General features: G+C 40.5%; 1 protein-coding gene across 2 annotated transcripts in view; it reads left to right on the top strand.

Annotated features, from left to right (window-relative positions):
- The first annotated feature begins 1,411 nt into the window (after positions 1-1,411).
- BTAF1 (B-TFIID TATA-box binding protein associated factor 1) overlaps positions 1,412-11,659 on the top strand; it is a 90,450-nt gene continuing 80,202 nt past the window's right edge. Inside the window, exon 1 of one of the 2 annotated variants that reach the window (XM_081073948.1) lies at positions 1,412-1,742. In XM_081073948.1, the coding sequence (XP_080930074.1) occupies positions 1,729-1,742 (14 nt within the window). In that variant the 5' untranslated portion in view covers positions 1,412-1,728. The remainder of the gene's footprint in view (positions 1,743-11,659) is intronic. The other variant, XM_081073947.1, reaches the window with a different exon arrangement.

The following is an 11,659-nucleotide window of genomic DNA, read 5'->3' as shown; positions in this document are numbered from 1 at the left end:
ACTCTTTTTCCTTCCATTAGAATGTAAGTTCAGCCAGAGTGAGCACCTAGTCTGTTCTGGTTTCTTTTGAAGCCCCAATCTCTAGTACAGTGCTTAGCGCATGGCAGGTGCTTAATTTTGGCCGAATAAATGAATGTACTACCCATTCAGCAAATAATACTTGCTGGTTAGTTTCAGGGGTGGGATATAAATTGAGAAGGCAGGTAGGAGGCTGTGAAATGTGAAGACATTTGAACATCAGCTTGATCAAATTTTGTCTAATAGTATAAACAGTGTCTATCGGAGGGTCTGATACATCATAGGTGCCAAATAAATATTTGATGAATGAATGAACAACAGTAAATAGTATTACTAGTTTGGATCTTGGGCAAATTAAAGTTTTCTAAGCTTAGTTTCCTCACCTATAAAATGAAGATTAAAATTTACTTTATAGTGCTAGCCTATGAATGAGATAATGCATGCCAAATGACTACCACATAGCAGGTACTTACATTAGTTTCTTTCCCCTTACATTTATGTTCTACTTTATGGTTTATGAAGCTCTTGTAAGTTCTTCTAGCTACATGGCCTCATTTTATTTCTATAACCTTCTATGGTACTTCTTTCTCATTAGCCTCATTTTACAGATGAAAAACAGACGCACACTTTGAGACATAGCCTCTTTAGGTCATGAGAAGCCCATGCACGTTTTACAAGCAGAGTAGTGATTTGATAAAAGCAGTGGTTTTTGAAGATTAATCTGTTGGTGGCCTATAAGACGTACTCAGCTGAAGAAGGTGGAGAAATATTACTTTATTATCGTTAAAATCAAGTTTAAGGTGGTAAGGGCCCGCACTGGGTGACAAAGTTTGAGAGCCTAATTAATTAAGCAACTGAATAGGCATGTAAGTCCCCCACTCAGCCCGAAAAAAGGCTGGCAGTTTTCACATCTGGTTGAGAAAATGATGGTACCAACAACAAGAAATCAAACTCGGCAAATGGTTGCCAGAAGACCTTCCCTCCAATACCTATGCAGAACTTCGGGCACACACAGCAAACCTTTGAGCCATGTCTTAAGTGCCATTGCAGATCTTTCTTAATTTCATCCCTCCCATTGTCATCTCTACCTACACTAGGGCGTGCTAGTCTTATCCCTTTTCTCTAGAAGCAGTCTGGTGGGATGAGGATGGAAAGGTAAAGAATTAGAAACCAAGTTTTTGAACTCCAGGAACCTTGGCTAAATCGCCGTTTTTCCTTCTCTGGAAAATAAGGGGTCCATTCCACGCTCGTTTTAAGACTAACGCCCCTCTCCAGAGGAGCACAAAGCGACTTTCTTTTTTCGGGGCGCAGCGCCAGGCCCATGCAGCTAGTCCTCCGCGCCCTCCTCCGAGGAGCGGAGCCCCTTTCGGTGAGCTGACGTCACTTCCGGCGCGCTGACGCTCAGTCCGGCGTGCCGACGCCTGCGTCAGCAAAGAGCGGGGCTGGGGGCACCGGGTTTGAAGTCGTGCGGGTCGGAGGACTGCCGCCTCCGCCGCTGTCTCAGACCCTTGTCCCCGGGCCACGGCGGGGACGAGCTCGGGTAGGCGGTGGGGCAGATGCCCGAGGGTCCGCAGCAGGACGCCCCGCGCCGCACCGGCCGCTCCCCTCTGCTCCGCGGCCTGGGCCTGCGCCTCGCTGCTCTCTGGAAACTAGCGCCTCGGCGTCGCGGCCCCGAGCTCGCGGGGAACCTCGAACCGCCGGCGCCCGGCCATGGCGGTCTCCAGGTGGGTGTCGCTCCTGACGAGCGGAGGGAAGGCGGCTCAGGCGAGGCACCGTCTCCTCTCGGTGTCCCCAGTCCTAGAAACGCGCGGTTCCCGTGGTCAGCGGGCTCGGGCGCCTGCTGCTGCCACCGACTCCGGAATTCGCCTCTCGGTCTGCAGGGGCTTGGGGCTCGGGTTCCTCGTCAATCCCGTTCGACAACGTCGTTTTCCTCGTGGAATCGACCCCTTTCCACGACAGAGCTAGTGTTTCCCTTTCTTCACCGTGTTGCTCTCGTCTGGTTTCTCTTCCTTCTTTCAGTTCTGGCAGAGCCTTTTACCTTTTCTTCGTCGTCGAAGGCCGATCCCTCACGTCCATTTCGCGGGAGAACTTCGCAGTAACTGCCTACGGCGGGCGGGGGGGGTTGGAGTCCGGATCTCTGCGTGACCTTCCCAGCACGCTTCCATTGCACGCTGACGGCTTCAGGGGCGTGTGCTTTCCTGAGGACGTCGTTTCTTACATTCGCAGTAGATTTTTTTTTTTTTTCGTTTCGCGCTACGCATTCTGTCGTCAGCGTCGTAATCTTGGGCAAATTACTGTGCTCCTCCCCTTTTTCCTTAACTAAGGCGTGCACGTTATATCCCGAAGCTTAAATTAGGTAAAAAATGCTGCCCAACGAACGGCAAAGTGGAGGAACACTACGAGAAAACCAACGAGACATCTCTCTCCGTGACCACAGGAGGAAAATCATGTTCTGCGGGATGCCACAGTGGTGGGAAAACTTTCTGTCACAGGCTTGCTTTGAGCGGACCTGTGGTCATGGAAGTGGGGCAGGCGTAGTCCCTCTGGTAGCAGTCACCAAGATCCCCCAAGTTCATCAGAGTCGCTGAGTTAAGTTTTCATGAGAATGGGGTCCTTCTGTCACAGAGACGGAAGGGAAGGGAGGAGGGATCGTTCAGAAAATTAGTTTTCATCCGTTTTGCGTACTTGAACACGTTCCTTGAGCACCGTAGGTGCTCAGACGTTATCCGTTACACAAGGAAAAGGATAACCCGTCACTCACCGACTCCCTAGATAACTGGTGATGAACCTGCGTGTGGAAGAAGCCCGCGGGAGCCGGGTGAAGGGGCCTGCTAGGTACCTAGAGTAAGGGTCATTGACTTCATAGCGTAATTGAACGCATTCGGTGTCAGGAAATCTTTATTTTGTGATAGATAAAAGTGACTTCAGAGACGACAAGTGGTATTTTCAATTTTTTGCAAATACAGAGAAGTGTGTCTTCCCATTGGTTACCTCCCATGTAAATACATAAAAATGTACATTATAAACACATAAATACATACGTTTACATGAGAGTTATCAGGTGATAGATCTAATGTTTAAGGAAATGAGTGGCTCTTGAAATTTCCATCCTTACAGCTGACTGTGTGTGTTTTCACAGTATTAGATACAGTATCATAGAGACAAAATGAAAGTGTTTAAAAAGAGCCTAATCAGCTTGGCCAATGCTAATCTATTTACAGAAATTTAGGGCACCTTAATTTCTGTATGAATGATTGGGTTTCGAAAGCTACCCGCCTTCTGTTCTCAGCATTGGGTTTCAAAGGGTAGTGCCCATTTTTTCTGTAGATTCTTTCTTATTTGCCTTGCAAAAATTATATTAAATTCTTCTTTTAAAAAATCCATCATAGTTTTATGAAAGAGCTACCCCTGTGTTTGTTTTAGTAATAGGCTCAAAGAAAAGAGTTTTGAGACTTGTGTGTGTTAGGATACTGTCAGTTCTCACCTTTTTCATTTGTGGATTCAGTCTGAATAGCAAACTTTAATTTCAAGCTGGCATTCTCCATGTGCTCAGCACGTTTCTTTACCAACTAAATTTCTCCTGTTGGTGTATGGTTGTGAAATACTCATTTTAATATTATTTTATGCAGAATTGGTGGAAGATGGTTCAAAAGATAAAAATCATATTTGCCAGAATCTAATCTGAAATATCTTTGTTTATATCAATGTGCATAACTGAAAAGAGACTGTAATATTTTTAGGATCTCGTAAATATTTCCTACAGAAGGGAAATAGTAAGTTGATACCATCATTCCTTCAACTGCCAGGTTCAGAAATAATATTTGACTTTTCCATCCCTCCTTTTGTCCATATCTAATCAGTCACCAAACCCAGTTCGGTCAGTTCTAATCTTTTAATCTTTTTCTGGTCAGTCTTTTCTTTCCATACCAATTACCACAATCTTGCTCCATCCTATTGTCATCTTTGATCCAAGACATTTGCAACAGCAGCCCTTGCTCTTCCTGCCTCCCATGGCATCTCTTTCTAATTCATTCTTCAGCTATGTTATTTGCTGATATACAAATTTTAGTGTGGTCATTTTTCTGCCTATAACCCACTAGTTTTCAATTGCCTTAGGGTAGAGTCCAAATTCCTTAAACATTTTACCACATCCTTTGTGATCTGGTTCCTACTTCACCTTTTTAGCTTCATCTTGTGTTGAGTTTTCTGCATTTCTTTCCCTCATTCCCCTTCATTCTGAATCTGTGCTCTTACCTCTTAATCTTTATCAATGGAACGTTTCTTTCTTGTGCCTCACCCCTTCTCCAAGCCTGGCTAATTCCCCATTCATGTTTTGGATCTAAGCCAAATATTGTCACTTTGTTCAAGAAGCCTTCCCTGAGAGGGTTTTACTTCATCTGAGCTATTTGCACCATTGTGTACTTATGTCAAAATAAGACTTATGTCTTATTTTACTATAATGTAAGACCGGGTCTTATATAAGATAATATATAATATATATAAGACCTTATATATAATAGACCTTATATAAGACCCGGTCTTATATTCATTTTTGCTCCAAAAGACGCATTAGAGCTGATTGTCTGGCTAGGTCTTATTTTCGGGGAAACATGGTAGTTGTGGTTGGGCCACCAACTAAGCTTAGAAGGATTGTTAAGGCGTATTATGCTAATTACAGAATATGGTGAATGTGTGACATTGTTGGGTTCCGTGGCTTAATACAGATTTTTTAAAGGTTGTTTTTAATTCCTTTGTCTGTTTATGCCACAGTTGATTCAGCTAACTGTTGTACATTGACTGGCTAATATGCATATAGTTTTTCCTTGATCATATGCAAAACAATTTAAGATACAATTTAGAGAATTTTTCCTCAGTGAGCTAAGCTGTAAAGCTCATGTCTAAAATGTCTAGACAGTCATTACGATTTGACTGCATTGGAAGCCATACCTTAGGTCTATGACATGCTTTTCCATTTGAAAATGATGCAGTGTTCAGAAAAGATTCAGTGAAAAACTGGAACAGACCTTCTTATGGAAGAAACAAATTGCTACATATGAACAAAACTTTGCTCAATTTTGTTAATTTTCTCTCTGTACTGCTGATACTTCAGAGAAACATTGTTTCAGCAGATCTGTTCTTCCAAATGAAGTTTCTTGATATGGGGCAAGTTCCAGTAGATCCTTCCTAATGATGGAAAATGCTCAAATGATCTTAATTACCTGTAGGACAACATCAGTTTCTTGTGTTTGCTAAGTCTATTCCTCCTTTACTGTTAATTTCAATTCATTATAGGATTGACAGAAGATACTACTGTAAATTACAATGCAGTCTGCCCTCCATGTCCATAGTTTCTGCATGTGTGGATTCAACTAACTGCAGATTGAATTTCGGAAAAGTTGTGTTGCTGACGTGTGCTATGTAGTTAGGCCTACGATAGTTGCGTCTGTACTGAACATATTCAGACATTTTTTTCTTGTCATTAAATAATACAGTATAACAGCTATTTACATTGTATTGGATATTATAAGTAATCTAGACATGATTTAAAGTACAGTAAGTCTTCACTTAATGTTGTTGATAGGATCTGAGATGTGAAAGGAAACGATGTATAACGAAACCAATTTTACCATAGGCTAATAAACAAGAAATAACTTTCTGTGGCATCACATCATCTCATCAACGTTGTAATGAAACAATGTTGAACAAAACGATGTTTATTCGAGGACCTGCTGTATGTGGAAGGATATACGAGGATGTATGTAGGTTATATGCAAATACTCTGCCTTTTTTTTTTTTTTTTTACAGGGAGGCTTCTATTGTTAAAACTGCCCCTTTTGAAAAATTTTTTTTAAGATTTTTTTTTTTTATTGGGGAAGGGATACAGGACTTTATTGGGGAACAGTGTGTACCTCCAGGCCTTTTTTCCAAGTCAAGTTGTTGTCTTTTCAATCTTAGTTGTGGAGGGTGCCGTTCAGCTTCAAGTGTTTGTCCTTTCAGTCTTAGTTGTGGAGGGCGCAGCTCAGCTCCAGGTCCAGTTGCCATTGTTAGTTGCAGGGGACGCAGCCCACCATCCCTTGCGGGAGTCGAACCGGCAACGTTGTGGTTGAGGATGCGCTCCAACCAACTGAGCCATCTGGGAGACAGCTCAGCTCAAGGTGCTGTGTTCAATCTTATTCGAGGACCTGGCGCTGCCCACCATCCCTTGCGGGACTCAAGGAATGAACTGGCAACCTTGTGGTTGAGAGCCCACTGGCCCATGTGGGAATCGAACCGGCAGCCTTCGGAGTTAGGAGCATGGAGCTCTAACCGCGTGAGCCACTCTGCCATTTTATATAAGGGACTTGAACATCTGCAGATTTGGTGTCTAAGGGGTGGGTTGGGGATGTCCTGGAACCAATCCCCATCAGATACTGAGGAGCAACTGTATATCAGCTATTTCAAATTTAAACAAATCTATGGACAAAAAAGCCAGAAAAGGTAAAGGATGAATTATAGAAGCTTCTCTATTTCAATTCTTACTGTAATTCCTTCCTGTTTTTTGGTTTATTACTCGAAGTACTTGTATAAAGTGTTTTTTTGTTTTGTTTTAAATGTGATAAAATACACAACATAAAATTCACCATTTTAACCTTTTTTTTTCTTTTTGAGAATTTTTATGAGAGTTTATTTGTGTCAAACTGACTACATGCTGCGGAGCAAGATCTCAGCTGCTTCCTCATTTTAACCATTTTAAAGTGTACAATTTTGTATGAAGTTTTAAAACACAGATATTTCTGCTAAAGAACCCAGGTTTTATCTTTAGGAGATAGTCATGCAAAAGGCTATGGGTTATTGGATGGGGTGGAAGTAAGAAAAAATAGTCCCAAAGGAGATAACAGTTGGGCTGTATTTTCTTCAGCATTCATTTAACAAGTATTTATGGAATGCTTTCTGTGTTCTAGGTGGTGGAGATATAGCAGAGAACAAAAATGGAGTCTCCATTGCTATGGAGTTTGTGTTCTAGGGTGGGAGTCGGGGAAGTGTAGTTTATCTAGCAGGCACCTGGCCCTGCACCTGCCTTTGTGTGGTTTCACATCGTCATATTGATTCTTAGTGTTCTATGTGGTATCTTAAATTAATCTGCTTTCATTTTTAAAGGACATGACATAGTTTCAAATTGCCCACAATATGAACTAGAAAATAGGCATTTTAAAACACCAGTCTAGAGAATTTCTTGGAAGTTGTGTCATTTGACCATAACTTTTCTTGCTTAATGATAATATGTGGGACTTAGTACAGTATTCATATCAGATATTTATTTTCTTTCTCTATTCTCTATGTAACAGAAAAGTAAAAATTCAAATAGTTTTAAATTTTACTGTAGTTTTCCTAAATGTAAAATGTGCATAACAAAATGGACAAACTGGACTGATCATTCTCTTTTAGTTAAGGTTACAAAACCGTCCTTGTAAGGTATTCTGTCCGTTGACCTTCCATAATTTTTCAGAGATTAAATTTATTCTGAGAATATTGAGATTGGAAGTAGGTTGAGGAAGTTATATACCTTTTCATCTTTAAATGGCTTAAGGGTGGAAATGAAACATATACTTGTTTAATAACGATGAAGTAGTAACTAGGACACAGTTCAAAATGCATATGATTTCTTTCAGTTTCTTTTCATGTCCTTATGAATTATAATGCAAAGAGTGAAGAGAAGGGTGCTAGATTGCAGCTGCCAACATAATTATAATGCAAAGAGCTGAAGAGAAGGGTGCTAGATTGCAGCTGCCAACATAATCTCTACAAAATTCCATTACTCTTTCCTTTTTCTGGGCAATCTTTAGAGCAGTTGCCTGAAATCACAGGTTGGTAAACAAAACATGAATCATGTCTTCTGTAGTTATCTCTGAATTGAAATCCAAATTGAAAATGGGCCAGATTTCTTATCATCAATAGATTCATAAGCAGTGGATATTGTCAAACATAATTGCCTTATGTTTTATTTAAATTACTCTTCTATCGTCTTTGGTACTTTCCATTCAGTTGAACGTCTGTTACCTTTCTTCTCCATCTGTCTGTCCTTCAAAGAATGAAGAATGATTTCTTTTTTCTTTATGGCTGCGTAATACTCCATTGTATAAATGTACCACAGCTTCTTAATCCAGTCATCTACCGATGGGCATTTCGGTTGTTTCCATGTCTTGGCTATTGTGTATAGTGCTGCAATAAACATAGGAGTGCATACAGATTTTTTAATTGGAGTTTTGGATTTCTCTGGATAGATGCCTAGGAGTGGAATTACTGGATCATAGGGTAGTTCCATTTTCAGATTTCTGAGATACCTCCATACTGTTTTCCTTAGAGGCTGCACCAGTCTGCAATCCCACCAACAGTGCACAAGCGTTCCCTTCTCTCCACATCCGCGCCAGCACTTGTTGTTTGTTGATTTATTGATGATAGCCATTTTGACTGGGGTTAGGTGGTATCTCATTGTGGTTTTTATTTGCATTTCTCTGATGGTTAGTGAGGAGAAAAAGAAATCTTACCATTTGCAACAACATGGATGGATCTAGAGAACATTATGTTAAGCGAAATAAGCCAGAAAGAGAAAGACAAGTACCATATGATCTCACTTATATGCGGAATCTAAAGAAAAGAGTAAGTGAATGAACTAATCAGAAACAGTTCTGGGGACAAAGAGGAAAAACTGAGGGTTGTTAGATGGGCGGGGTGGGGGGGGATAAGGGGAAAGGTGAGGGGATTAGAAAACAGTCGGTAACCACAAAACGGCCTCAGGGTTTTTGAAAAATAATTTCGGGAACATAATCAGTAATGTTGTAAAGATTTTGTAGGGTATCTGATGGACACAGGTCCCATTTGGGAGACCACCTCAGGGAAGATGTAGATGCCTGATCAATGTACTGTACACCTGAAGCTGAACAATAATGAATGCCAACTATAATTAAAAAAAAAAAAAGAATGAAGAATGACTTTTTTTTTCCCTACTAGTTGTTCTGTAAGAAAGTTTAGCCAAAAGAAGTATTGTGGTAAGTACTGTGTTCCCTCAATCAGCTCTTCCTTTAACTTCCTTTCTCTGCTGACCACCTAGCTTTCTTCAGGACCTCTCCCTCACCAAGGGCCCCGTCTGCCTTCCAGCATAATACTGACCCTGTCTCAACCCCTTCCCCCATCCCATCAGTTTACTATACCAGCCTTTGCCATTGGCCTGGCCCTGATGCCTAGCCTGCTTGCCTCTTAGCTTTCTATCCTAGGGTAACAGGTCAGACTTACCTCTCGTCAGATCCCATTCTGCACATCTCTTTATTCTTCCTTTTGTGTGATGTCTAATCTGCTGTCCTGAGAGAGGTATGGAGAACTCCGAAAGGGACTTTGAGTCAAGAGGACCAAAGAAGCATTCTTGTGTCCCTAAGGGAGACATGTTGGTTACCACCAAACTGGAAGATGTGAGAATAAACAGGCCTGAAATTGGATGAGTGAGCTGATCTGCTACTCTCCGGGCAGTTGGCTGGTGAAGGAGCAGAGGTGACATGACATGGCATTGGGATACAAGGCTTTGTAGAAAGGAGAGGCATGAGGAGCTGTGTGGCTGTGAGACAGAATCAGCATTAGGTTAGAAATGAACATAAGGTCTTGGGGAAGGAGTGATTCTAATGAAGACGGTAGCAGGGAACTAAAGGAAAGTTTAGGAAAGGTGGAAATTATTGAAGGAATACAGTACCCACTTCACTTGATGTTTGGAGCAGACATAACTGCCTTGATTTTCAGTACTTGCTGAAGTCCTGCTGTGTTGATCTTTTCACTTACTGAAACATTACCTTGCTATCAGTTCTGTTATTTTTATAACTTGTTTTTATGTAATATGTCTGTTGTAGATTAAAGATGTTTTTCAAAGGAAGCAAAAAAAAAAAGTAGTATAGCACACTTTTTTTTTTTTTGCTTAAAAATGGTGCCTAAACTTGTCCACCCAAAACTTTAACTTTTCTTTATAATTTTAATTATAATAAACACCAACTACTCAACAAGTATTTGAATACTGTGCAAAGATACTGCGCAAAGTACTGTGGGTGACAAAAAGAACCTCGAAGGAGGTGAAGTTTAATGAGTGTAAGGCATCATGTGATAACTCTGTGTAAGAGATGCCACCAAACAAGACATAATAAACACCAAAATGGCTATTCAAGATGATAATTCATATGGATTTCAGAAGAGGAAGTAATCTGTATGGTTTAGTAGCTTGTGATGGTTTCAAGAGGGTAAAGGACTTTAAATCATGGTGGATGGGAGCTAGCTGAAGAATTGAACCAAGAAAAGACATTTCAAGTGGAGGAAACAGTATAGCCAAATTTTAGACATCAAAGTCTCATGTTTGAAAGATATTTTTTTTGTTTGTGATTGATATCTGATAGGTAAAGGTGAGCCATTAAAAGTTTGAGTAAGGTAGTAATTTGATCAAAGGGTGCCTTAGGAAGTAAATCTAGCAATAAGATCATATTAGTATGGGGTTATACTCACCAGATAGTTGAGAGTGTGGCACTAGACCTTCCAGATGGGTCAGATTTGATGGTTATTTGTACTGCTATAGTTTTAACAGCTACAGTCTCCTAAGGGAGAAACTGGTGAGAGATGAGCAGCCAAAGATTGAATCTGGGAGAACATTGATATTAAGAGTGGTAAGAGTAGAGAAACCAAGGAAAGAATTAAGAGTTCAGAGAAAAGCAGGGTAACATAATATGAAAACTTAGGAAGGAAAGTATTTCAAGAATGGGGTATTTGCTGATAATCAGATGTCATAGAAGAGTCAAGAAAATTGGATTTACAAAAAAAGTTGGATTTGGATCTTACAAGTTCATCGGTGACTTTCAGGTGTGCTATTTTAGTAGTAGAGAAGGATAGAAACTTGACTGATAAGGATTAAATTGTGTATGATGAGGAAAGAAAAGAAGTGATTTTTAACACTTGTTCACCATATTTGACAGCACAAAGAAAGTGTTCTAGAAGATGGAGGTCAAACAGTTTATTTTCTCATTGGAGACAGGCCTCTGCATATTGGAAGACAGAAGTCTGAATGGATTAGTAAGTCAATGATTTGAGATATTGGAGAAAGGATAATTGAATGAGGATAGAAGGGAATGGTATCAAGAAAACAGTGGGATAATATCTAAGTCTTGAAGAGGAGCGAGGACTGTCTTTTCATCTTAAATAGAAAGGGAGGGTAAGTGTAAAGACCAATCTTCAGAAGTAGTGAGAGGAGAACTTGAGATCATTTTTGTTCCACAGCCTAGAGATTTACTCAGTGAAGTAGTTCTTTTCTTTTGAAGGCATGGGAAATTGGTAATTGGAGCTTGAGGAACGTGGACATGATGGGAGCAAACTTGGAAAAGTGTCAGTTTTCTTTTAACTTTTTACACGTGGATTTATAAACAGGTTAATATTGTCACTTCCTTAGAGTGTTCGTTTTGCAGTCTTCTTTGCTTTTGGTCATGAAAAAGCAGAAACTCCATCGTGGAAAAGGAATTATGAAGTCGTTGAAGTCCTTGCAGAGGTTCAGTCTAAGGAACTTGACATTCAATAAGTCAAAGATATGACAAACATGTTGTATAAGAAAAAAACTACAAAAAAAATTGCAATTAGGTGAAGCTCT

This window comes from Rhinolophus hipposideros, assembly GCF_964194185.1.
Source record: "Rhinolophus hipposideros genome assembly, chromosome: 15".
Classification (NCBI taxonomy): Eukaryota; Metazoa; Chordata; class Mammalia; order Chiroptera; family Rhinolophidae; genus Rhinolophus; species Rhinolophus hipposideros.
This window is presented reverse-complemented; position numbering and strand designations above follow the sequence as displayed.